This window comes from Pipistrellus hanaki, assembly GCF_964339955.1.
Source record: "Pipistrellus hanaki genome assembly, chromosome: 19".
NCBI classification, from domain to species: Eukaryota; Metazoa; Chordata; class Mammalia; order Chiroptera; family Vespertilionidae; genus Pipistrellus; species Pipistrellus hanaki.
In genome coordinates, this window is record NC_140521.1 from 20,057,102 (window position 1) to 20,085,054 (window position 27,953).

At 56.6% G+C, this 27,953-nt stretch overlaps 1 protein-coding gene across 2 annotated transcripts in view; it reads right to left on the reverse strand.

Moving 5' to 3' along the window:
- Positions 1-27,953, reverse strand: part of TESC (tescalcin) — a 57,230-nt gene that overhangs the window by 15,934 nt on the left and 13,343 nt on the right. For both annotated transcript variants that reach the window (XM_084868388.1, XM_084868387.1), the window contains exons 2-6: positions 14,070-14,139; positions 3,369-3,449; positions 1,813-1,952; positions 818-879; positions 554-661 (exon numbers count right to left, since the gene is read on the reverse strand). In XM_084868388.1, coding sequence (XP_084724514.1) covers positions 554-661; positions 818-879; positions 1,813-1,952; positions 3,369-3,449; positions 14,070-14,139 — 461 coding nt within the window. The remainder of the gene's footprint in view (positions 1-553; positions 662-817; positions 880-1,812; positions 1,953-3,368; positions 3,450-14,069; positions 14,140-27,953) is intronic.

Below are 27,953 nucleotides of genomic sequence, written 5' to 3' on the forward strand. Positions count from 1 at the left end.
AGGCCGTGGGGTTGTGCCGTCCCCATAGCAAGTGGCAAAGGCGCCGCGGGGGAGGGCCAGGGCGGCTCAGCGGCCGTGGTCGCAGCAATGGGCCTGGCCCGGGCCCGGTGGCACCTGTGTCCCCGGGGTCACCAGCCTCTCTGGGGCAGGTAGTTCTCGGAGGCCAGCCGCCTGCCGGTGCCCAAGCAGCAGCAGATAAAACAGAGGCCGATAAACCCCCAGCCCCACCCGGCAGCCTGGCCGCTGCGGCCCGGGGCTCAGGCTTGGGGCACAACGAGCAGATCCAGCAGGAAACAGCCTCTCCCCACCACACACACACACACACACACAACACACACACAACACACACTCATACACACACACATACACACACACACAAACTCTCATACACTCACACATACACACACACATTCTCACACACACACACACATACTCATACACACACTCATACACACACTCATACACACACTCTCATACACTCACACACACACACACACACATTCTCACACACACACAAATATACTCATACACACACTCTCACACACACACTCACCATCTGGCCCACGCAGACGCTGGCCGCCTCCATCATGGCCCCGTCGGCGATGGAGCGCGCGGACTCCTTCTCGATGTGCGGGTTCCCGGAGAGCAGCTCCTCCACCACCTGCCGGCGGCGGGCAGAGGGTGACCCGGGCCCGTGCCCGCGGGCGGGGGGCGGGGGGCTGGGGCCGGCCGGGCGGGCGGGCAGAGGGTGACCCGGGCCCGTGCCCGCGGGCGGGGGGCCGGGCGGCCGGGCGGGCGGGCGAGGAGCATACTTTACATTTCGATACTCCTCCAGGGTGATGCGGCCGTCGCTGTCCGAGTCGTACATGTGGAACAGAACTGGGGGCGGCGGGAAGGCGCGGTCAGGGGGGCGGGGGGCGCGGGCCCTGCCCCTCACCTTCCAGCTCTCACCTGCCTCCCCCTGAGCAAAGACCCCGACAGTGAACCCTGAATGCCAGAGCCAGAGGGGCCAAGGGCCAAGGCCAGGGGGCACACTGGCCGCTTCCTCGTGGGGGACCTCGGGCAGGTGACCCAGCCCCTGAGCCGCAGTTTCCCACCTATTCCCTGGGAACAGCGAAGGCTGGGTGAGTGACAGTCAGGGCCCAGGATGCCTGGCACACGGAGGAGGAGGAGGAGGATATGACAGCCCCGTTGCCATGGAGACGCAGCAGCGTTGTTTCTCGGTTTTGGCCCCGGCTGACGGGGCTTCCCGCTGTGGGCCTGAGGGGCATCAGCGCCTCCTCCTGGTGACACCACGCGGTCCTTTGCCGCCATCACCTCCCGCCCTCGGGGCTCTGCCCCCGGGAGCCCCAAGCTCAGGGGCCCCCTTTGCTGGCACCTGGCCAGCGCTGGCCAGAGGCCCGGGTCCCACACCCTCCCCCTCCTCCTCACACTCCCCCCGAGGCCCAGCGGGCGGCGGGGGCTCCTGGAAGCTCGGGTGCTTGCCCTCCGCCCCGTCAGGGAGGGGAGCCGGGGCTTTGGACCCAGGTTCATGTCCTCCCATCAGCCTCCGAGCCGGCCTGGGTCACAGACCCCACATGAGGCCAAGGTCAATGGCTGCCCGGTGGGGGGCCTGCGGGAACCGGGTCTGTCTGAACCCAGGGCCGTGCTCCTGCTGGTCACCCACAACCCCCCCTTCTGTGCCCGGGACCTCCCGCTGCTGAGGGCGCTCACGGGAGCCGCCACAGGGCCGTTCGCAGGCGGGAGAGCCGCCCTCCCCCATGATCGTCACCCCCCCCCCCATCACACCCCTACCCCCCCAGGGGTGCGCACATCGCAGCTTCTCCTTCCGGCACAGCTGCACCTGCTCCTCGTCCATGGTGACGTCGATGGGCTGGAAGTAGGCCATGATGGTGAGGAAGTCCTCGAAGTTGATCTCGTCGGCCAGGCCGCTGGGCCCCTTGCGCAGGTTCCTGCGGGAGGCGAGGTGTCGGGAGTGAGTTTACCCCCAGCGCCGGAGCCCGGCCCTCTGGGACACCCCCGCCCCCAATGGCCTCCGGGCCTGGGCTCTGTTCCCCAGCATCTGCTCTGGGCCGGGCCCGGGCGGTGCCACGTAACCCTAACCCTCCCCATGGGGCCTCTGAGAGCTCGCGCCCGGGCCCGGGCCTGGGCCGCCTGGCTGTGCTGCGGGCACAGAGCTGGGGCTCGCCCCTGGGGAAACTGAGGCTCCGAGCGGGGCAGCAGCTCGCCGGATCCATCGGACCTTGCCTTTGCCCCGGGGGCAGCGCTGCAGCCCTCGCCGCCTGTGTGTGCCGCTCGCGGACCCGGGAGGGTCATCGCGTTTTGAAACGGTTGAAAGAATGTTTGGGGGAGACCCAAAAGGGTGGCTGCTTGAAACGGGTCAGGGAATCCTTAGGGCCCGATCCCTTCCTTCCTCTTTCTTTCTGCTGGTTCCTCCTGTGTCAGCCATCTCTGCGGCAGAGGGGTCAGGCCTGGGAGGGCGTCCCCACCCTCGCCGCCCAGCGGAGCCTCACGCTCCAGCAGCCGCCATCCGGTCACGAGAGTCTCTCAGCTCCCACACCCGGCCCTGGGTGCAGGAGCCCAGGCCGGAGCCTCCGCGCTGGGGCTCAGGCGGCCACGGGCACCGTCTCCCTGAACCTCAGTGCTGCCGTCTGCGGCCCAGGGCAACGAGCAGGATAGCTCTGGGCGCTTCAGCACACCGTCTCTGCACCCTCACAGCGGCCCTGCAAGCAAGGCTGGGGCTGTTTTACCTCCCTTCAACAGACGAAGAAACTGAGGCAGCCTCCCGGGGGGTCCCCCATGACCCCACGCCCCTGCTCAGGCCCTTTTCCGAGTGTGGGGTGACCTGTCCCTGGAGAGATTGGGTTACCAAAACTGGCGGCTTCTATCTGGGGTGCCCAGTCAGTCCCCGTCCTTGTCAGTGGGACACCTCAGCGGGGAGGAGCCAGCAGCCGCCACGTGTGCGTAGCCACCAACAGCCTCCCCCGGTCGAGCCTTCAGATGGCTGCAGCCCCAGAGGACCCTGAGCCCGAGGACTCAGCTTGTTTGCACTCAGACGCCGGATCCACACAAACATTGAGAGGATAAATACTCATTGTTTCAAATCGCTGAGCGTTGGGGTGGTTTGTTACGCAGCCATCGCTGACTAACACGGCGGCCAAGAGGGACTGAGCGAGATACCGGTCACCCAGCTACGACCCCAGCCCAGTGTCGCCCAGACCCGTGCTCACAGCTCCCACCCAGCACAGCCCCTCCTCTGCCCTGCGCCAGCCCCAGGGCTGCGCTGAGCTCGCAGGGGCTGTAGGACGTTAGTTACGAGGGTGACACGCTCCCCCGAGGCCACGGACCCTCCACGGGGGAAGGCCCACCGGTTGTCGAAGAAGGCACGGACGATCTTGGATCGGATCGGGTTGAGCTCCAGGTCAGGCACGTTGTTGAAGTGCTCCTTCCTGGTTCCGGGAGGACGGACACCGGAGAAGGAGAGAGAAAAGAAAGCAGGTGTCATGCAACACTGCACCATGGACCAAGCTGTGTGTTTTTTATTTTTATTTTTTACTTATTTATTTTATTTATTTTTATTTATTTATTTATTTTTAAAATATATTTTATTGATTTTTTTTACAGAGAGGAGGAGAGAAGGATGGAGAGCTAGAAACGTCGATGGGAGAGAAACATCAACCAGCTGCCTCTTGCATGCCCCCCACCGGGGATGTGCCCGCAACCAAGGTGCATGCCCTTGACCGGAATCGAACCTGGGACCCTTCAGTCCGCAGACTGACGCTCTACCACTGAGCCAACCCGGTTTCAGCTGGGTTGTGTGTTTTTTAAATCCTCTACTGATGAGAAACAAAACCTTTGATGTCAGAGAGAAACATCCATTGGTTGCTTCCCGTATGCGCCCCAACTGGGGATCGAACCCGAAATGCATTTGGTGTTTGGGACGAGGCTCCAACTGACTGAGCCACGGACCCAGCGCCAGCTGTCCCCTTCACCCTGATGGGGCCCACGAGAGCAGGTCAGCAGGACCGGGCGTGGGACAGGGCGGGCCTGGAGGCTCAGCGAGGCTGTGGGGAATCCACGGAGTGTCCTGGACACCCCCCTCCAGAACGTCAGAGGGACACAGGACTGTGCCTGCCCGGGCGGGCAGAGACCCCTTGCAGCGGGCCGCGTCCCCGGGTGGGGAGACCCGCCGGCCCCTGTGGGGTTCACGGCAGGTGCTGGCCTGGGGACTGGGACAGGGTCTGGCCGTCCTCCGGCCGTGAGGTGACAAGTGACCGCCGGACCCAGAGGCTCTGCTCGCAGATGTGAAATGAAGCATGCTGCCGAAGCCGGTTTGGCTCAGTGGATAGAGCGTCGGTCTGCGGACTGAAAGGTCCCAGGTTCGATTCCGGTCGGGGGCATGTACCTTGGTTGCGGGCACATCCCCGGTAGGGGGTGTGCAAGAGGCAGCTGGTCGATGTTTCTCTCTCATCGACATTTCTAGCTCTCTCTCTCTCCCTTTCTCTGTTAAAAATCAATGAAATATATTTTTTTAAAAAAAAAAAGAAAGAAAAGAAAGAAAGAAATGAAGCATGCTGAAATGAAAATGTGCGTGGACCTTCGCGGCCGCAGGATTCACATCGCGCGGAGTGGAAACCCCTACATGTCCATCGTGTGCAGCAGCCCCTCCTCCACAGGCCCGGGAGCGCACTAACTGCATAAGCACAACGGGGCCCCACACATGGCGTGTTCTTCGGCCACAAACAACTGAGCGGACGGTGGGTGCAGCCTGCAGCACGATGCTGGGAGAACAGGACGGGAAGGCGCGTAGGGTACGATTTCGTTTATGTGAAGTGTCCGGGGCGGTCAGATGCACAGGCGCGGGAGGAAGGGCGTGGCTGCGGGCCGGGGGCTGGAGCGATGGGCGTGAGGCCGAGGACACGGGACACAATGTTTGAAGCCTGATGTGGTGCTTGCTGTCACCACGCTGGGAACAGACTGGAGCCGAAGGTGACATGTGCGGTCTAACACGTGAGCTGAAGGGCGTGTGGGCTGTGTTTCAGAAAAGCCGTTAAAACGAAGATGCTGACACGGCAGGGAGGGGGAGCCGGCCAAACGCAGCGGCCGCTGGCCCAGGGCTCCCCCCCCTCCCCCCCCCGGGGCCCTCGAGGCCGGGCTGCAGGCACCGCGGTGAGGCTGCGGGAAGTCCTCACCCTGACCTGCCCACACCGCCCACCTGTGTTCTCAGTCTGCTTCCTGCTCACCTCTCCCCCCACCCCCGCTCGCCTCTCTCCCGCTCGCCTCTCCCCCTGCATGGCCCCGGGCGGTGGTGCTGGAAGAGACCCAGGCACAGGTGGAACGGGGGGCGGGAGCACGCCCAGGCGGGGAAGGGAACCACCCCCTCACACAGCCAGGCCAGGAGGGACCGGCTCCCACCCGGATGGACTCGGAGGCCGGCGGGAGGAGGAAGTGCCACGTACGCAGAGGCTTAAGCACGGTTTCGGTGGAAAGTTTCCCAGAGAACGCCCCAGACCGGACAAGCTCTGCCCTCTGCCCGGTGCCAGTGCCCGTCTCTGCCTGGCGCTCCCGTCCCCGGCCTGGTGCTCCTGTCCCCTGCCTGGCACTCCCGCTGGGCCCCAGGAGCCACAGCCCAGGCCCCAGGGCAGAGCTCAGCCCCGAAGAGCCCAGGCCCACCAGAGCAGCGGGGGCAGCCAGTCCTGAAGGGAGGAGCCTGCCCCAGGGCCCAGCTCGCCCCTCAGCAGCACCCCCTCCTCCAGCGGCCGGGGCCAGCCTCAGCGTGTCCCCGTGACTTCCACAGGCACCTGGAGAGTCAGCAGCCTTTCCGCCTCGGGCTCCCAGGCCGAGTGCTCACTGAGGGCCTCTCCTCTGAGGCAGCCTGTGGGGACCGGGCTTCCCATGGCCGGCCCGTTTGATTTTAACGGACCAAGCCCGGATGGCCCAGCCACCGCCTAAGAGCTGGATCCAGTCCCGAGGGGCTGACCCTGGCTCTGAAGAGCCAGCCGAGGCCCTGAGACCCCAACCCAGCCACAAAGAGCCAACGAGGAAGAGCCCCAATGTGGAGGCAGCAGGTTCTACGGGCGGGGAGAGACGGAGCCCCATGTCTGTGCCAGGAGGACCATCTGCCCTGGCCACCCTGAGCTCCCAGCAAGCGTCAGCGGGCCCTGGGGCTGACCTGAGAGGGAGGACAGGCAGCCACGTCCTGGGAGGGAGGGTGAGGAGAAAGGATGGAGGGAGGACCCACCCCCAGGGCCGGGCCACCCCCAGGGCCGGGCCACCCCCAGGGCCAGCCACCCCAGGGCCAGCCACCCCCAGAGCCGGGCCACCCCCAGAGCCGGGCCACCCCCAGGGCCAGCCACCCCCAGGGCCAGCCACCCCAGGGCCGGGCCACCCCCAGAGCCGGGCCACCCCCAGAGCCGGGCCACCCCCAGAGCCGGGCCACCCCCAGGGCCAGCCACCCCCAGGGCCAGCCAACCCAGGGCCAGCCACCCCCAGAGCCAGGCCATCCCTATAGCCAGGCCACCCCCAGGGCCAGCCACCCCCAGGGCCGGGCCACCCCCAGGGCCGGGCCATCCCTATAGCCAGGCCACCCCAGGGCCAGGCCACCCCCAGGGCCAGGCACCCCCAGGGCCGGGCCACCCCCAGGGCCAGCCCACCCCCAGGGCCGGGCCTCCCCCGGGGCCAGGCCACCCCCAGGGCCAGCCCACCCCCAGGGCCAGCCACCCCCAGGGCCAGGCCACCCCCAGGGCCAGCCACCCCCAGGGCCAGCCCACCCCCGGGGCCGGGCCACCCCCGGGGCCAGCCCACCCCCGGGGCCAGGCCATCCCCCAGGGCCAGGCCACCCCCAGGGCCTGGCCACCCCCGGGGCCAGGCCACCCAGCCCCACGATCCCCGTTCTCAGGGGAGAAGGCCTGGAAAAGCAGGTAACACAGGAGACCCGCTCTCCCGGCAGCAGAGGGAGGTGAGGCGGAGCCGGGATCAGCAGGTGCGTGAGGCTGTCTCGAAGCCCAGCTGCCCGGCTCCATCCTCGGAGGTGGGAGCTGGGCCCACAGGCTGGCAGACTCTCCCGCCCCGCCCCTCCTCACCACAGGCACCTTCCCTTTCCTCGTCTGTGAATGGGGGGAAGCTCACTCCGCCCGTATCAAAGGGGATGTGAGCCGAAACCAGTGTGGCTCAGCGGATAGCGCATCAGCCTGCGGACTGAAAGGTCCCAGGTTCAATGCCGGTCAAGGGCATGTACCTTGGTTTCGGGCACATCCCCAATAGGGGGTGTGCAAGAGGCAGCTGGTCAATGATTCTCTCTCATCGACGTTTCTAACCCTCTATCCCTCTCTCTTTCTCTCTGTTAAAAATCAATAAAATATATATTAAAAAAAAAAAAAAAAACACTAAAAATACATAAATAAAAAATAAAGGAGATGTGATGTCAAGCTCAGGGGGAGGGGCGGTCCCGGTGAGCCCCAGCCCCTTGTCAGGGCCCCAGAGTTCTCCCGAGAAACGGGACCGTGGGAGTAAGAGGTAACATCGTGGGGCTGACGAGGAATGAACGAGACAGAGGCGCGCAGGGTGCAGAGCCTTTGTGAGCTCTTCACCCCAAATGACGAGGACGGTGGTGATGGCAGCACCTGGCCGCCCGTGGCCCCTCAGTGCCATCCTCCCCTGCAAGGCAGGGGCCATCTCCGCCCGAAAGGCGGGAAACCGAGGCCGGGAGGAGAAGGAGCTTCCCCTCCTGTAAGGACGGCCCGCGGACGTGGCCCACGGCCCGGACGGAACAGCCCTCTGAGAGCCGGGGTGGGGGAAGGGGGCGGGCCTGGCTCTCGGGGACACTCCCAGTGACATGCCAAGTTGGACACGGGCCTTGTGCCCAGAGCTGGGAAAGCCAACCACATTCCACGCCCCGTAAAAGCCGGTTTCGGTCTGATTTCCCTTCCTCCCCTCCGGCCCCCAGGTGCCCACGGGGCTGGTTGGACCGGCTGGGCTGACGGTGTCTGAGCCGTGGGAACAGGCCCTGCCTCACCCGGGACGGGCACTGCCCTGGGCCAGAGCGGAAGCCCCGTAACCAGCAGGGGGTGCTGCCCACGAGGCCCCAGGGCACACGGCTCCCGCCCCTCCGGGAGGCTCTCACAGTGTCCGGCTGTGTAAGTGCCGCCCGTTTCAGACAAGGCCCAGACCGTGCAGTGGCTGAGCCACGGCCACACAGCCACAGCCACGGCCACGGCCACGGCCACGCAGCAGCTCTGACCGCCCCGGCCCGTCCGCACTCGCTGCTCCTCCCGCCTGAGCGCTCTCCCTTAAAGAGGAGAAGAGCAGAGACGTTCTGGGCACCTGCTCCCACACAGCCCGAGGCCGCGGCGGGACCCCGAGAGAGGCCGGTGTCCGCCCTCGGGAGGGACAGGAGGGAGGAACCACGGGGCCGGCGGGCCCTGCGCAGCCCGTGGTGTGCGCGGTCTCCGCAGCTGAGGCTCAGCCAGCGGCCACGTTCTCAGGGCTTCGGCTCTGGGCTGCCCGGGCCACCCGCCTTCCCGAGCCCGCGCTGAGGGCGCAGGAGCCCAGATCCTCAGCCCGGACCTCCAGCCTCCCCACCGGGTCCCCACGCCCAGGCCCAGTGACCACGGCGACGGGAGCCTCGCAGCCGCTCCGCCAGGGCCCACCCTCTGGCCTCAGTGTCCGAATCTGCGCGCGGGTGTGAGTGGACCAAAGGGCTCCTGGGGGCCCCCGCCTGGGGCCTGGCACCGTCAGCACCAGCTGGCGGCGGCGGGGCTCGTGTGGGGTGAACCTCTGACTCGGAGGCGGCAGGAGCGCCCCCCGGCTGGGGCGGGTGCCCTGAGGCCCGGGGTGGGCCGAGGAGCACCGCCTGCACGGGGCCTGCACCAGCCACACACCCCCTCCTCCCCGGGCCCGGCCGCCGTCCAGAGCGCCCGGGCCTCGGGAGCCTGTGCGGAACCGCTATCTAATCGCCCCGACTGAGGGCGCGGCTATTTCTGGTGCCGGCGCCTGCCGGGCCTCGGGGGTGGAGAGTCGCTGTTGAGGGCAGTCCGGGCGAAGCGCCAAGGAAAGTGCACGAGGCCACGGCTGCATTCTTGTAAAAGGTCACTGTGGGGTCACCTGGGGGTCACTGTGGGGTCACTGTGGGGCCACTGTGGGGTCACTGTGGGTCACCTGGGGGTCACTGTGGGGTCACCTGGGGGTCACTGTGGGGTCACTGTGGGTCACCTGGGGGTCACTGTGGGGTCACTGTGGGGCCACTGTGGGGTCACTATGGGATCACTGTGGTGCCATTGTGGGGGTCACTCTGAGGATCACTGTGGGGTCACCATGTGGGTCACTGTGGGGTCACTGTGGGGTCATTGTGGGGTGACTATGGGATCACTGTGGGGTCACTGTGGGAGGGTCACTGTGGGGTCACTGTGGGGCCACTGTGGGGTCACTATGGGATCACTGTGGGATCACTGTGGTGCCATTGTGGGGGTCACTCTGAGGATCACTGTGGGGTCACCATGGGGGTCACTGTGGGGTCACTGTGGGGTCATTGTGGGGTGACTATGGGATCACTGTGGGGTCACTGTGGAGTCATTGAGGGGGTCACAGGGGTCACTATGGGGCCACTGAGGGGTCACTGTGGGGTCATTGTGGGGTCACTGAGGGGGTCACTGTGAGGTCACTGTGAGGTCACTGAGGGGTCACCTTGGGGGTCACAGTGGGTTCACTGTGGGGGAATCACTGTGGGGTCACTGAGGGGTCAGTGTGGATCACTGTGGGGTCACTGAGGGGTCACTGTGGGGATCACTGTGGGGTCACTGAGGGGTCACCATGGGGGTCACTGGGAGGTCACTGTGGGGGGTCACCATGGGAGTCACCGTAGGGGTCACCATGGGGGTCACAGTGGGGTTACTGTGGGGGGGTTCACCGTGGGGTCACTGTGGGGTCACTGAGGGATCACTGTGGAGGTCATTGTGGGGTCACTGTGGGGTCACTGAGGGGTCACTGTGGGGTCACTGTGGGGTCACTGAGGGGTCACTGTGGGGTCATTGTGGGGTCATTGTGGGGTCACTGAGGGGGTCACAGGGGTCACTATGGGATCACTATGGGGGTCACTGTGGGGTCACTGAGGGGTCACTGTGGGGTCATTGTGGGGTCACTGTGGGGTCACTGAGGGGTCACTGTGGGGATCACTGTGGAGGTCACTGGTATTTCACTCTCCCCTGTGGGAGGGCACAGGGCACTGCTCCCCGCACCCTCAGACCGGGGTGCTGGGGCCACGCTCGGGGATCCCCAGTCAACGCCTTTCTCATGGTCTGGAATGTCCCCACAGCCTGGCCAGCCCCACCAACAGCTCTCCTAGCACAGAGACGATCCCTGCCCGGCCCCCACCCCAGCACAACCCAGGCCCCCCGATCCCAGCTCAACCCGGGCCCCCAACCCCAGCTCAACCCGGGCCCCCCGATCCCAGCACAACCCGGGCCCCCAACCCCAGCTCAACCCGGGCCCCCCGATCCCAGCACAACCCGGGCCCCCAACCCCAGCACAACCCGGGCCCCCCGATCCCAGCTCAACCCGGGCCCCCAGCCCCAGCTCAACCCGGGCCCCCAACCCAGCACAACCCGGGCCCCCACCCCAGCACAACCCGGGCCCCCACCCCAGCACAACCCGGGCCCCCAACCCCGCACAACCCGGGCCCCAGCCCCAGCACAACCCGGGCCCCCGATCCCAGCTCAACCCCGACCCCTCAACCCCAGCACAACCCAGGCCCCCAACCCCAGCTCAACCCCGACCCCTCAACCCCAGCACAACCCGGGCCCCCCGATCCCAGCTCAACCCGGGCCCCCCGATCCCAGCTCAACCCGGGCCCCCCGATCCCAGCACAACCCGGGCCCCCCCGATCCCAGCTCAACCCGGGCCCCCAACCCAACACAACCCGGGCCCCCAACCCAGCACAACCCGGGCCGCCAACCCAGCACAACCCAGCCCCCACCCCAGCACAACCCGGGCCCCCAACCCAACACAACCTGGGCCCCCAACCCAGCTCAACCAGGGCCCCCAACCCCGCACAACCCAGGCCCCCAACCCAGCACAACCCGGGCCCCCAACCCCAGCACAACCCGGACCCCCAACCCCAGCACAACCCGGGCCCCCAACCCCGCACAACCCGGGCCCCCAACCCAACACAACCTGGGCCTCCAACCCCGCACAACCAGGGCCCCCAACCCCGCACAACCCGGGCCCCCAACCCAGCACAACCCGGGCCCCCAACCCAACACAACCCAGACCCCCAACCCCAGCTCAAACCGGGCCCCCCGATCCCAGCTCAACCCGGGCCCCCACCCCAGCACAACCCGGGCCCCCACCCCAGCACCACCCGGGCCCAGCCCCAGCACCACCCGGGCCCAGACAGCCACGGATGAGCAGGCCCAGAGAGGCTGAGCTGGCTGGGGTCACCCAGGAGACCCTGGCAGAGGGGAACCCACTGGAGACCAGCCCGCAGCCCACGGCCCCCTTCTCGCTCCTCTGCTGGGCGACGACGGGAGCCCCCGGGACCGAGAAGCCGCCCGTGTCCGCTCCCGGGCCCCGAGGGGGTCAGAGCCGGAGGAGGCCCTCCCGGGGCCTGGCACAGCCGCCGGGCAGCCCCGCCGCCCACAGGAGCGGCCGGACCCTGCGCCCAGGCGGAGGGCGGGCCTGTGGGCTGCGGGGACCCTGCGCCCCGGAGCGGGAGGAGCCGCGTCCTTAGGGTCTCAGCCCCGGTGCCGGCCCAGCCAGAGCTCGGCCTCCTCAGCCGTCTGCGCAGGGGGGGTGTCTCCCCACCACCACTTCCTGTGTGTGTGTGTGTGTGTGTGGTGTGTGTGTATGTGTGTGTGTGTGTGTGTGTGTGTGGTGTGTGTGTGTGGTGTGTGTGGTGTGTGTGTGTGTGGTGTGTGTGGTGTGTGTGCGTGGTGTGTGTGTGTGGTGTGTGTGTGTGTGGTGTGTGTGTGTGTGTGGTGTGTGTGGTGTGTGTGTGTGTGTGGTGTGTGTGTGTGTGTGTGTGTGTGTGGTGTGTGTGCGTGGTGTGTGTGTGTGTGTGTGGTGTGTGTGTGTATGTGTGTGTACATGTGTATGTGTTTGTGTGTGTGGTGTGTGTGTGGTGTGTGTATGTGTGCATGTGTGTGGTGTGTGTGTATGTGTGTGTGTTAGTGTGTGTGGTGTGTGTGTGTGGTGTGTGTATGTGTGCATGTGTGTGGTGTGTGTATGTGTGTGTGTTAGTGTGTGGTGTGTGTGTGTGTGTGTGTTAGTGTGTGTGTTAGTGTGTGGGGTGTGTGTGTGTGTGTGTGTGTGGTATGTGTGTGTATGTGTGTGTTAGTGTGGTGTGTGTGTGTGTGTGTGTGTGTGTGTGGTGTGTGTGTGTATGTGTGTGTTAGTGTGGTGTGTGTGTGTGTGTGTGTATGTGTATGTGTGTATGTGTGTGGGGTGTGTGTGTGTGTGTGTGTGGTGTGTGTGTGTGTGTGTGTGTGTGTGTGGTGTGTGTGTGTATGTGTGTGTTAGTGTGGTGTGTGTGTGTGTGTGTGTGTGTGTGGTGTGTGTGTGTATGTGTGTGTTAGTGTGGTGTGTGTGTGTGTGTGTATGTGTATGTGTGTATGTGTGTGGGGTGTGTGTGTGTGTGTGTGTGTGGTGTGTGTGTGGTGTGTGTATGTGTGCATGTGTGTGGTGTGTGTGTATGTGTGTGTGTTAGTGTGTGTGGTGTGTGTGTGTGGTGTGTGTATGTGTGCATGTGTGTGGTGTGTGTATGTGTGTGTGTTAGTGTGTGGTGTGTGTGTGTGTGTGTTAGTGTGTGTGTTAGTGTGTGGGGTGTGTGTGTGTGTGTGTGTGTGGTGTGTGTGTGTATGTGTGTGTGTGTGTGGTGTGTGTGTGTGTGTGTGTGTGTGGTGTGTGTGTGTATGTGTGTGTTAGTGTGGTGTGTGTATGTGTGTGGGGTGTGTGTGTGTGTGTGTGTGTGTGGTGTGTGTGTGTGTGTGTGTGTGTGTGTGTGGTGTGTGTGGTGTGTGTGTGTGTGTGTGTGTGTGTATGTGTATGTGTGTATGTGTGTATGTGTGTGGGGTGTGTGTGTGTGTGTGCTGGGGGGGGGACGGGACCGGACAGGCTCTCCGGGGCAGTGCACGGACAGGCTCACGGAGCACTGTGAGCGGCTCCCGTGTCAGGCCCGGGAGGCCTGTGCTGGGCGAGCCTCCGAGGGAAACACTGAACCTCGGGCTGGGGACTCTCCACCAGCCGGGCTGAGCGCCCCCGGAGGCCCCCCGCCACCCCGCCCCCAGAGGCACCCCGCCCCCAGAGGCACCCCGGCCCCGGAGGCACCTGCACAAGCATCCATCCTCATAACAACGGCTTCCGAAAGGGGAGCGGCTGCCACCGGCCACCTCCTCATTTTAAACCAAAGTGTCTAGTGATCCAGAGAGAGGACGGGAGAGGGAGGGAGAGAGAAACATCAACGAGGCCAGAGAACCCTCCATCGGAACCGAACCCAGACCTCCTGGCCTCAGGCTGATGCTCAGCCATCACCCGCCACCTTCACCAAGGGCAGCGCTCCTGGCCGAGGGGAGAGCCGTCCCGCTGCTCCCGCCGGGCAGCCCTGGCCTGGCACTGCCCCCCCCCGTCTGAGGGAGCGGGGGCCCTGGCACTGCCCCCCCCGTCTGAGGGAGCGGGGCCCCTGGCCTGGCACTGTCCCCCCCCCGTCTGAGGGAGCGGGGCCCTGGCCTGGCACTGCCCCCCCCCCCGTCTGAGGGAGCGGGGGCCCTGGCCTGGCACTGTCCCCCCCCCCCGTCTGAGGGAGCGGGGCCCCTGGCCTGGCACTGCCCCCCCCCCGTCTGAGGGAGCGGGGGGGGGGGTGCACTGGCTAGCTCTCCCGCCCGCCCCTTGGCTGCACTCAGGTGACAAGTTTCTGGTCCCAGAAGCCGGTGGCTCCTCCTCTCCTCACAGAGAGCATCTTGCCCTGAAGGCGCCGGAGAGTGAGAACGGCTCCGGGAGATGGCACCCAGGCGCACCCAGGGGCACCCAGGGGCACACAGGGAGAGACACGGAGAGAGGAACTCCCCGGCCGCCCGACTCACCGGATGGTGGGCTGGTCTCCGCTCAGCTGCCTGAACCTCCGGTGGAGCTGCTCGATCTGGTCCGACGAGACTGCGGAGTGAGAGGAGGAGAGAGGTGAGACGCCGGACCTGATACAATATGGAATGCCAGCTGGAGTAGATGCTCTTAAATCCTTCTTTATGGCCAAGCAGTATCCGCTGCCTACGTGCACCGAGGCTTTCTTATCCACGCATCCCCTGACGGGCACTCGGCTGCTTCCAGGTCCTGGCTGTTGTAAACAGCTCTGCCGTGGACATAGGGTGCATGGATTCTTTCATATCAGCGCTCTGGGTTGCTTTGGATAAATTCCCAGAAGTGGAACTGCTGCGTCATTAGGCAGCTCCATTTTTAATTTTTTAAAAAAAAATATATTTTATTGATTTTGTACAGAGAGGAAGGGAGAGAGATAGAGAGCTAGAAACATCGATGAGAGAGAGTCATCGATCAGCTGCCTCTTGTATACCCCCCACTGGGGATATGCCCGCAACCAAGGTACATGCCCTTGACCAGAATCGAACCCAGGTCCCTTCAGTCCCCAAGCCGACGCTCTATCCATTGAGCCAAACCGGTTTTGGCCATTTTTAATTTTTTGAGGAAACTCCACGCTGCTCTCCACCAGGCTGCCCCAGGCTGCCCCAGGCTGGGCCGGGGGAGGTCCCCTCTCCTCCGCGTCCTCCGGGCACCTGTTTGAGGGTTTACTGATGACAGTCTGACAACTCACCACATTGCTGCACAGACTGCGTGACCGTGTTCACTGTGTACGTTATTCCTGTTTGAACAGAGGACACTTTATCTAGTCTGGCTGGGCATGTGGGTATTTTCCAGATTAGGGCTACTCAACTCGTACAGCCCCAAACGTCCTGTACACATCTCTGGTGAACGGAATTATTCTTTTTATTATTATTATTATTATTATTATTATTATTATTATTATTCATTTCTGTTGGGTACATACCTAGGAGCGGAATTGCTGGCCGATCAAGTATCCGAATGTCCTTGCTAACACACATGTGATACACATGGCCACATCTCCTCCAGGAAGGTGGTTATTGCCCTCAGTGGTTATCTAACTAACCTTTCTGAGGATCAGTTTCCACATCTGTAGCCTGGGCATGCCACCCCTCCCAGGGTGTCGAGAGGAAGAGAAGCGAATGCGTGGAGTGGGCCCTCAGAATTAGGTGACAGCCCTCAAGACAATTGTTTTTAAACAATTATCTTTTTTATTATTATTTATATTTTATTGATTTTTTTTTTTTCACAGAGAGGAAGGGAGAGGGATAGAGAGCTAGAAACATCAATGAGAGAGAAACATCGACCAGCTGCTTCCTGCACACCCCCCACCGGGGAGGTGCCCACAACCAAGACCGGAACCGAACCTGGGACCTTTCAGTCCGCAGACCGAAGCCCTATCCACTGAGCCAAACCAGTTTCTGCTAATGACTATTTTCTAGCAAACAGAAGCTCCTAGGAAGACTTGAGAATGCTGGGCTGTAGGTCTTTTTTTTAATCCTCACCCTAAAAAGAGAGGAAGGGACAGGAGGAGAGAGAAGCATTGATGTGAGAGAAACATTGCCTCCCATACATGCCCCCCCTGGGGACTGAACCCACAACTTATGCATGTGCCCTGACTGGGAATCAAACCCACAACCTTTCGGTGCACAGGACGACACCCAACCAACTGAGCTACCCGGCTGGCACGAGCTGTAGATTCTTGAAGAGGTTCCAGTGTCAGCCAGCGGCCAACAAAAACAAACAGGAAGTAGGGTCCGATGCCCCCTGAACAGGAGAAAGGTGGCTGAGGGACGGGGAATGTGAGCGGACGGCAGTGGGAGGGAGCCGATCGCCAGCTCACCCGCTGTGGTCCCAGGGGCCAGGCCTGACGGTGCTGGACGCCTGGACACTCTGGTCAGTCAGGCCGCCTGCACAGCGGGGAGGGCGGGCTCTGAGTCAGGCAGACTTGGAACCGAGCCCCAACTCCTTTTTTTTTTTTTTTTTTTTTAAATATATTTTATTGATGTTTACACAGAGAGGAATTGAGAGGGATAGAGAGTTAGAAACGTCGATGAGAGAGATACATTGACCAGCTGCTTCTTGCATACCCCTCACTGGAGATGTGCCTGCAACCAAGGTACATGCCCTTGACTGGAATCGAACCCGGGACCTTTCAGTCCGCAGGCCGACGCTCTATCCACTGAGCCAAACCGGTTTCGGCCCAGCTCCACTGCTTACCCACTGTGCACGTGTCACACCGTGAGATGGGGGGACACCGGCTTCGCACTCCCAGGGAGGCCTGAGGACGGGGCGAGGAGGTGCCTGTCTGTGTTCAACCCGTGTGTTTCATCGAATAAGCACTCATGTGTGGCCAGAACCTTCATGAAAACCCGGATCCTACAAGGCCCATCAGCCAAACATGGTGATTTTTAAAAAGTAAATCTCCTGCCCCATCCGGTGTGGCTCAGTGGGTAGAACGTCAGCCTGCAGACTGAGAGGTCCCGGGTTCGATTCCGGTCAAAGGCATGTAGCGTGGTTGCGGGCACATCCCCAGTAGGAGGTGTGCAGCTGGTCAATGTTTCTCTCTCATCAATGTTTCTAGCTCTCTATCCTTACTCCTTCCTCTCTGTAAAAAAAATCAATGAAATATATATTTTTTTTAAAAAAAAAAGAAAAGATAGATCTCCTGTGCTGAGGTTTTCTAAATTCTAGGTTATCGGGGAAACGGAAATACGTTGTCCACAGCAGCAGATATTAAAATTTCCTTTCTCTCCCTTCCCCTCCCCTTCTCCACCCCCCAGAGTCCCTGTACATTCCCTGGTCTCCCACGGAACTGCCAGCACCAGCCCAACCTCCCCCCCACCCCCATCCTCCCTTAAAATGTCCACTGAGTTCACTGGGGTGACACTGGTTAGCAGAGTTAGACAGGCTGCAGGTGCAGGTGCACGATTCTACAACACGTCACCTGTGGACGGTACTGAGCTCAGCACCCAAACCAAGTCCCGTCCATCACCATTTACCCCCACACCTCCCTCCGCACGGCTGTCTGTGTCTGTGTCCGAGAGATTTTTCCTTTTTTTTCCTTCTTCTCACTCCACCCACCACCACCCAGTCCCTCCCCTAGAGCTGTCAGCCTGTTCTCTCTCTGAGTCTGTCACTGTTTTGCTTCTGAGTTCATTTTGTTAATTAGATCCCACATATGGACTGACTGGCTTATTTCACTTAGCATAACGCTCCCAGGACATCCGTGCTGTCACATAGGGTAAGATTTCCTTCTTTCAGAGCAGAAATAAATAACCCAATCCAAAAAAAAAAAAAAATCAAAACCAAGAGCTGATTCTTTGAAAAGACAAACAAGATTGACAAACCTTTATCCAAACTCATCAAGAAAAAAAGAGAGAGGACCCACCCTAACCGGTTTGGCTCAGTGGATAGAGCGTTGGCCTGCGGACTGAAGGGTCCCAGGTTCGATTCCGGTCAAGGGCATGTACCTTGGTTGTGGGCACATCCCCAATGGGAGGTGTGCAGGAGGCAGCTGAATTGGTGTTTCTCTCTCATTGATGTTTCTAACTCTCTATCCTTCTCCCTTCCTCTCTGTAAAAAAATCAATATTTTTTTTAAAAAAAAGAGAGAGAGGACTCAAATAACATCAGAAGTGAAAGAGAAATACCCACTGATACCAAAGAAATACAAAAGACTGTCAGAAAACATTACAGACAAATATATGCTAACAAATTGGACAACGCGGATGAAATGGGTAAATTCCTAGAAACTTACAATCTGCCAAAACTGGATCAGGGAGAATCAGAGAATCTGAATAGACAGATTACAACTAGTGAAACCGAAGTAATAACTCAAAAACTCCCAACAAACACAAGTCCTGGCCTGGATGGCTTCACAGGTGAGTTTTACTAAACATTCAAAGAACTAACATATTCTTCTCCAACGAATCCACAAACCTCCCGGGGAGGGAAGGCTCCCAAGCTCATTTTATGCGGCCGGCATTATCCTAATTCCAAAAATCAGATAAAGCCACTACAAAGAAAGAAAAATATAGGCCAATATCCCTGATGAACATAGATGCTAAAACCCTCAATAAGATATTAGAATACTAGATCCAGCAATAGCAATACAATAATAAGATCATATACCATGACCAAGTAGGATTTATTCCGGGGATGAAAGGGTGGTACAATATCTGCAAATCAATAAACATGATACATCACATAAACAAAATGAAGGATAGAAACCACAGGATCATATCAATAGCTGCAGGAAAAGCATTCAATAAAATCTATCACCCATTTATGATAAAAACTCTCAGCAAAGTGGGAATAGAGGGAGCCATACATCAACATAATAAAGGCCATATCTGCTGCCATATATGACAAACCCACAGCCTACATCATACTCAATGAACAAAAACTAAAACCTTTTCCCCTAAGACAGTGCTTCCCAAACTTCTCTCATGATGAGAATCACCTGGTGGAGTTGTTAAAATACAGATTCTTGAATCCCAACTAAGAAGTGCTAAACTAGAATTTTGGGGAACATATAGGTAAAATTGTATACTTAACATAGTGCTCTTAGAGTATACAATTTTACCTATATGTTCCCAAAAATTCTAGTTTAGCACTTCTTAGTTGGGATTCAGGAATCTGTATTTTTAACAACTCCACCAGGTGATTCTCATCATGAGAGAAGTTTGGGAAACACTGCACTAAGAACAGGAACAAGACAGGGATGTCCGCTTTCACCACTCTTACTCAACATAGCACTGAAGTCCCAGTCATAGCAATCAGACAACGAGAAGAAATAAAAAACATCCAGATTGGGAAGGAAGAAGAAAAACTGTTGCAGATGACATGATGCTGTATATAGAGAATCCTAAAGATTCCACCAAAAAAACCTATTCAAACCGATACATTAATGCAGTCAAGTAGCAGGACACAAAACAAATATCCAGAAATTAGTTGCATTTTTATATACAAATAATGAACTATCAGAAAAAGAAAGAAAATAATCCCATTCACAATTGCTTCAAAAATAATTAAATACCTGGAATAAATTTAACCAAGGATGTAAAAGATCTGTACTTGGAAAATTAAAAGACATGGAAGAAAGAAATTGAAGATACAAGTGGCAGCATATACCATATTCATGGATAGGAAGAAGAAACATCATTAAAATGTCTATACTACTCAAAGCAATCTGTAGATTCAATGCAATTCCTATCAAGATACCAATGACGTATTGCATGGAACTAGAACAACTACTCAAAAAATATATATGGAGTGGGGTTAGGGGTACAGGGTGAAAAAGGTGAAGGGATAAAGAAGAACAGCATGGGAATACAGTCAACAACAGTGTAATAGCTATGTATGGGGCCAGGTGGGCACTAGACTTTGGAAGTCACTTTGTCAATTATATAAATGTCTAATATCTGTGAGGTACATCTGAAACTAATAGAAAACAATATTGACTATCAACTGCAATTGAAAAATTTTTTTTTTAAATCTACTGTATATTTGCCGAAGCCGGTTTGGCTCAGTGGTAGAGTGTCGGTCTGTGGACTGAAAGGTCCCAGGTTCGATTCCGGTCAGGGGCATGTACATTGGTTGCGGGCACATCCCCGGTAGAGGGTGTGCAAGAGGCAGCTGGTCGATGTTTCTCTCTCATCAATGTTTCTAACTCTCTATCCCTCTCTCTTCCTCTCTGTAAAAAATCAATAAAAATATATTTTAAAAAAAATAAAATCTACTGTATATTTGATATGGAAATGTGTTGCACATATAGAGCTAAAAACAGCTTGCTACAAAAGCAGCATGTTGGGGAAATATATAAATATTTACAAATGTACATAAGTATTGAAAGAAATCTAGACTTGTTTCTCCAAAATAATAGCAATTATTTTAATACTGGGATTAAAGTCTTTGTTTGTTTTGCTTTAATTCATATTTTCCAATTTTTTTCTTATACACAATGTATATGTATTAGTTATGTAATGAATATTTTAAGCACACACTATGGCCCCATGTAGTTCAGCCAACAGATTTCAAAACTATTGTTACTGATGAGTCATCCACTGGCTATAGACCGTGTTTCAGGCATGCGTGTTCCTATTTAACCCTTTCTATGAACCTACGACAGACTGTCCCCATTTCACAGAAGAGCAAACTGAGGCTCAGAGGGGATGGGTAACTTGAAAGAGCAGACACAGGATTTGAACTCTATGGGTATGCTTTATTTTTCTACTTTTTGTGACCCCCCACACACACACTGCCTGCTTTTGGGCGGTCAGATTAGATTCACTGATTGAAGAGCCCCTGGCGTCACCTGAGAAATTAAGATTAGAAATTACAGCAACTCAGGCTCCTAAACCACCGACCGCTCCTGAAGATGAGTTATCTCGAACACGTCACGCCCAGTGGGAGGCCTCACAATGCACAATTCCACTGGTGTGAGATGTGCAGAGAGACAAGTGCACAGAGAAGGGAGGGAGACCATGTGGCTGGGGAGGGTGGGGAGGGGATCACTGCTAACAGTAGCTCCGTTTCTCTGGGTGGATGAAAATAATGTCCTACAATCCGATTGTGGCCACGGATCACACATCACACACACAACACATCACACACACACACACACACACACACGGGAAAGGTCTGCTGTCTCTCCCGAGGGCTCCTGGGAAGAAACTTTCCAGCTCCCCTGCTCCCCGCTCAGCCCTCTCTCCAGGCCCCGTGAGGTCACAGTTGCCATGGGAACGGTGACAGCAGACACTGCTGCTCCAGGGCCTTATCTGGGTTTTAGATTCCACCCTGGGGAAACGCACCCTTCCGGGCGGCTGGAGAGTGCAAGTGGCCGATCTCTGATATGGGGGCGGGGTGACAGCACTCTGTCTCCGAAGCGTAAACAACGCATTAGGTTAGTTGCCTACACCGCCCCACAGGGAGCCACCCGCCTCATGTGGCCGCTAAGCCCTGAAAGGTGGCGAGTGCGAGCTGAGCTCTGCCCTGTGTAGACTCCACTTGGGCCGCCGGTGCAGGCTCCACACAGGCCTCCAGTGTAGACTCCACACGGGTCTCTGGTGCAGGCTCCACACGGGCTGCCAGTGTGAACTCCACGTGGGCTGCCAGTGTAGACTCCACACCGGTCTCCGGTGTAGACTCCACATGGGCTTCCAGTGTAGACTCCACACAGGCCTCCAGTGTAGACTCCACACAGGCCTCCAGTGTAGACTCCACACGGGCCTCCAGTGTAGACTCCACGTGGGCCTCCGGTGTAGACTCCACACCGGTCTCCGGTGTAGACTCCACACCGGTCTCCGGTGTAGACTCCACATGGGCTTCCAGTGTAGACTCCACGTGGGCCTCCGGTGTAGACTCCACATGGGCCTCCAGTGTAGACTCCACACGGGCTTCCAGTGTAGACGCCACACGGGCCTCCAGTGTAGACTGTACATGGGCTTCCTGTGTAGACGCCACACAGGCTGCCGGAGCTGGTACAGATGAGTGTAACTATCTCAGTGCTCCTGACAGCGATTACACGTGGAAATGGTATCTTAGACAGAACGGGCGAACATACAGGATTCAAACTCATGTCACTTGTTTATGTGGCTCCTCCACGACTTAGGAGGGTGGCACCTCGCGCTGCGTCTGCCGCGGGCGGCGCCGGTCTATGAGCTTCGAACAGAAACCTCACCCCTCGTAGCGAGTCCCGAGGGCTGAGACGGGCGCAGAGGAGAACAGGCATGACCCTCTGTGTCTGCTTAGAACAGTACAAAGAGAGAAATGCCGAGCCTCAGGAAACGGGTTAGATATGTATTATAAATCCCGGTACGTCCTGAGGACAGAATATACACGGCTGTAAAAAGCGGTGTTTGAGAATTGTGAGACACAGAAACATGTCTGTGGCATATCATATGTGGGAACTTCACAGGCTACACGGTCTCACGTGTATGCAAGTTCACGTTGGTATACAAGTTGTGCTGATTTACAACAAAATAGTAAACTGTTTCCAGATGTCTCAATGAAAGGACAGTTCCCTCCTCACCCCTTACTTTTGTGTACATGTCCTTTAACTTTCTCTGACAGGGATTACGTGTGCAATCTTAATAAATGGAATTTTTAAACCCCGATGAGCATCACAGGTCACAGAGTACGTGTGGACACGGCCTGTGGACCTGGGACCCCGTGCATTGCTTGGTGGGAGGCGGCTGGTGCGACCACTGGGAACAGTACGGAGGTTTTCCGATGAACTGAACACAGATTTACTGGACGATCCAGAAACCTCATCCCGAGCACACACCCGAGAGAAACACACACACGTCCACACAGGACCCTGAACGCACGTCCACGGCAGCACTGGTCACACAGCCGAAGCGTAGAAACAACCCTCATGTCCATGGCGGACGCACACACGCAGGCTCTCCACACCACGGAATATCACCCGGCCATGAGGTGGAACAAAGCACGGACACGCTACAACACGGATGAACCCGAGACACACTGTGCCCAGGGGAAACGAAGCCGGACACACGAGGCCAGGCAGTGACAGATGCAGAAAGCAGACAGCAGTTGGCAGGGCCGGGGCAGGGAGGAGGGAGCAGGCCTGCTAACAGACACAGAGCTGCTGTCTGACCTGGGCCTCTCACCTGTGAGGCCGAGGGAGCCAGCTTGCAGCCTTCTATCCTAAGCAAAGGGTCATGGGGGTTGGGCGCAGGGGCTGGGTGGGTGGAGGAGTTGCATAGACCAGGAGTCAGAGACCACCCTCAGGGAGGCAGTGGGCGGAGACTGGGGGCAGAGAGGGGCCTGAGGCCCTCAGTGAGGTCCAGCCTCTGGAGGAAGAGGACCCCTGAGCATCCCCCACACCCAGGATTGGAGGGGGGGGCGGTTAGGAATGCTCGAGCCCTATCCCAGGGGCCCATGTCTGATGGAAGGGACACAAAACACCACTCGCTCCCCAGAATCCATGTTGGCTCACAGGGACTTGGGGGGCCTGGTGGACTCCCCTAGGGCCCACCCGTGTCCACTTACCATTCATTAAGAGGTATTTACTGAGGGGGATACCTAGGGCCTCCTCCTAGGGCCAGGCCAGAAAAGCAATTAAATCGCAGAACATCCACCCTGAATTAGGAAATTAGACACAGCCAAGGAGACAATCCTATATAATAAAGTGGTAATATGCAAATTGACAGTCACACCATCACAAGATGGCAGCGCCTACAGTGGGAGTGAAGCCAGCTGCTCTGCGCCTGCCACTGGAGTCCCGTTAGCCCCACCTGGGGCCTCAGGTCCTCATGCAGCCCCCGCTGACAGACAGCTCCCCCAGACTCCTCCAACCAGCTGCCCATCCCTCTTCCTCTCTCCCCCGAAGCTGAAGCCTGACTCTGGTGTCCAACAAATTGGAAGTTATTACTCATGTCACTGAGTACCCTCCATTCCTCAGCATAGGGAGCTCGGACTGAACGACCCAGGGCAACCCACCCCGTTCCACACCGAGGAGGGGAGAACTGGAGCGACACACTGCGTGTCTCACTCTGGGCTACAAGAAAGCAGGGATTGTGCGACCCAGAGCAAGCCACGCCCTGCTGCCCGAGTCCCCTCAGCCCCACTGGGGCCTCAGGTCCTCCTGCACCCCCATTGACTGAGGCTTAGATGAGCAGGGCCAGCCGAGGTACAGGCAAGCCTCAGATGGCAGCTGTCCAGCCGCCCAGGGCCACCTGAGGCTCAGGTAATCAGGGCCAGCCGAGGCTTGCCCTGCCAGCAGTGGCAGCAGCAGAGGTGTGATGGGGCGTCATCTTCCACTGATTGCTGGGTCGCCTCCCGCTGCTGAGGGCTCCCAGACTGTGAGAGGGGGCAGGCCTGGCTGAGGGACGCCCCCTCTAGTTAGTGCATGAATTTTCATGCACCGGGCCTCTAGGAAGGACAAAGAATGCCTAGAGAACATCGCTTGCCAGCCGTACCCCAAGTGGAACCACCACCATGTCCCGGCAGTGAGTGGCTCAGCACCTCCTGCAGGCTCCCAGACATCTCGGGGAGTGCGTGCCACCAGAGTGAGCACCCACACCAGGCCTCCTCACCAGCCTGCTGGGACCCAGTGTCCTAGAATCCGGTCCAAGACCCTGCAGTGAGTGCAAGCCAGGAAAAACCCTGTGCCCCACCCTCACCCCTGAACCAGGCTTCTAGCCTGACCTGGAGCCACCCAGCACCAGCTCCACCCCCAGCCCTGGGACCTGCTGCCATGGTGACCCAGAGCAACCCAGAGCATACCCAGTCCAGGCCCCAGGGGAGCTCTGACTGTGCAACCCGGACCAGCTCCAGCAGGGCCCCCCGACAGTCCTGCCAGGGCCACTCGGAGCAGCCCAATGTGCACCTGACCCCTCACAGGGAAGCTCGGACTGAACGACCCAGGGCAACCCACCCATGTTCCATGGGCGAACTGGGGCAACAAAGTGCATGTCTCACTTCGGGCTACAAGAAAGCGGGGACTGTGTGACCCAGAGCAAGCCACGCCCACTCCACCGAGCTCAGGGTTTTGCTTCCGGGGCAACTTGGAGTAACCCAGTGCCTGCCCACTTGGACCACAGGGGAGCTCTGATGATGCAACTCAGCACAACTCTCAACGCTGCTCCCCAGCCCCTGGAATAGCTGCAGGGGCTACCAGAGCAACCCAGCACACGCCCTACTCGGGCCATAGGAAAGCGCTGCCAGGGTGATCTGGAGCAAGCCGGTGTGCCCAGCCAGGGGCCACAGGACCACAGTGCAAGCGTGCTGGCAGAGGGACCTAGGGAGCCACCCTGCCACGGGTGCCAGGGCCACACAGCAAACTGCACGCCATAGGGCTCTGGGTCCTCCCAGGGAGTCCACATCAGAGGAACTGTGCACACGCTCCCACCACCCCAAGCATCTGAAGCAGACAACTGAGGGACCAAATCCCTGGGAGAAGGGGATACAACTCAGAGCAGAGACAGCAAAGGTGTGACACTCAAGCCAGACCCAGCCTCTGGGCTAATGATTTCCAGACCATTGCCCTGATAGGGTCTTCAACCTTTCAAAGCCCATGCAGGGTGCCCAGAGCCAGAAAGAGACAGCAAAAATGGGGAGACAAAGAAACAACCCCTAAGGAACTGAAAAGGATGAACTGCCAGGAAAGAAACTAAATGAAATGGAGGTATGCAATGTGTCAGATAAAAGAATTCAGAGTAAGGGTCATACAGTTCATAAATCAGATGGATGAGAGAATCAACTTATGTGAGAAATCAAGAGTAAAAAAAAAATGATACAGCTACAATAAAAAAAAACACAATGGAAGGTTTCAACAGTAGACTAGAAGAAGCAGAGGACCGAATTTGTGAATTAGATGATAGGGCAGAAAAACATACCCAACCTAAACAGCAACTGGAGAAAAAAATTAGAATGCAGTAGGAGAGACTAAGGTAGCTTTGGAAAAACATGAAACGAAGTAACATACAGATAACAGTGGTGCCAAGGGCAAGAAGAGGATCAAGGATTAGAAAACCTATTTGAAGAAATCATGACATAAAGCTTCCCTGACTTTTTTGGGCACAGAGAGTCCCAAACAAGATGAGCCCCAAAAGACCCACACCAAGACACATTGTAATTACAATGACAAATGTTAACGACAAAGAGAGAATCTTAAAGGCAACAGGTGAGAGACACAGAGTTACCTACAAAGGATCTCCCATTAGATTATCAAATGATTTCTCCACAGGAACACACCAGGCCCGAAGGGAATGGAATGAAGTATACAAAGTGATGCAAAGTAAGGGACTGAATACAAAAATACTCTGTCCAGCAAGGCTATCATTCAAAATTGAAAGGAAAATCAGGAGCTTCACAGACAAAAAAACAGCTAAGGGAGTTTATCACAACCAAGTCAGCAGTGTAAGAAATGCTAAAGGAACTGCTGTAAAGAGAAGAAATATAAGAGGAAAAAAGAACACAGGCATAAAGAATAAAAGTGGCTACAAACAAGTACCTATCAATGATAACCTTAAATGTAAATGGATTAATGCTCCAATCCAAAGACATTGAGTGGCTGGATGGGTCAGAAAACATGACCCATATATATGTTGGTCTACAAGAGACCCACCTCAGAAAGGACTCACACAGACTGAAAGTGAAGGGATGGAAAAATATTTTTAGGCAAATGGAAATGAAAAAAAAAAAAAGTGGGATAGTAATACTTATAGCTGACAAAATAGTAGACCTCAAAGTGAAGGCCATAACAATAGATAAGGAAGCCACTACATAATTCTAAAGGGAGTGGTACATATAACTCTGCTAAACATATATGCAGCCAATGCAGGAGCACCCAAATACATAACAAAACTTCTGGAAGATATAAAGGAAGAGATCAACAGCAATACAATCATAGTAGGGGATTTTAATACCCCATTGACATCGCTGGATAAATCCTCTAGACAAAAATCAATCCTAAATGGCTCGCTAGATCAAATGGACTTAATTGACATCTTCAGAACATTTCACCCCAAAACTACAGAATATACATTCTTCTCAAGTGCACATGGGACATTTTCAAAGCTAGACCACATTTTGGGACACAGGCAAAGTCTCTTCAAATTCAAGAAGATTGAAATTATATCAAGCATCTTCTCAGATCACAATGGCATAATATTAGAAATAAACGACGATAAAAACAAAAAAAATTTAAACACTTGGAGGCTAAATAGCATGTTATTAAACTATTATTGGGTTACCAAAGAAATCAAAGAAGAAATAAAAAACATCCTGGAAACGAGTGACAATGAAAACACAACAATTCAAAATCTATGGGACACAGTGAAAGCAGTCCTGAAAAGGAAGTTCAGAGCATACCTCAAACAACAACAACAACAACAACCTGTTAATAAATTACCTAATTCTATAACAAAGAATTAGAAAGAGGGTAACAAGAAAATCCCAGAGGGAAGGAAATAATAAAGATCAGAGTGGAAATAAATGACATAGAGACCAAAAACAAAAGATCAATGAAACGAAGATCTGGTTCTTTAAAAGGATAAACAAGATTGATGAATCTCTAGCCAGGCTCACCAAGAAGCAAAGAGAGAAGCCCCGAATAAACAAAATCAACAATGAAAGAGGCGAAATAACCACAGACCCCACAGAAATACAAAGGATTGTAAAAAAAAAAAAAAATACTATGAACAACTCTATTCCAACAAACTAGTCAACCTAGAAGGACACATTCCTAGAAAAATACAGCCTTCTAAAGCTCAATCAGGAAGAATCTAAAAATCCCAATAGGCCAATAACTATGGAAGAAACTGAAGCAGTAATCAAAAATCTTCCAGCAAACAAAAGCCCAGGTCAGATGGCTTCACAGGGGAGTTTTACCAAACATTCAAGAAAGAACTAAAACCTATCCTCCTAAGACTATTCCAAAAAATTCAAGAGGAAGGAACACTTCCAAGCTCATTCTATGAAGTCAGCATCACCCTAATACCAAAACCAGATAAAGACAACTCAATGAAAGAGAATTACAGGCCAATATCCCTCATGAACATAGATGCCAAAATCGTCAACAAAATTCTAGCAAATCAGATCCAGCAGTACATCAGAAAGATCATACACCATGACCAAGTGGGATTTTTTTTCTGGGGATGCCAGGCTGGTACAATATTCGAAAATCAATAAATATGACACATCACATAAACAAACTGAGAGATAAAAACCACATAATCATATCAACTGATGCAGAAAAAGCATTTGACAAAATCCAACATCCTTTGCTGATAAAAAATTCTCAGTAAAGTGGGAATAGAAGGATCAGACCTCAACATAATAAAAGCCTTATATAACAAACCTACAGTCAACACCACACTCAAGTAA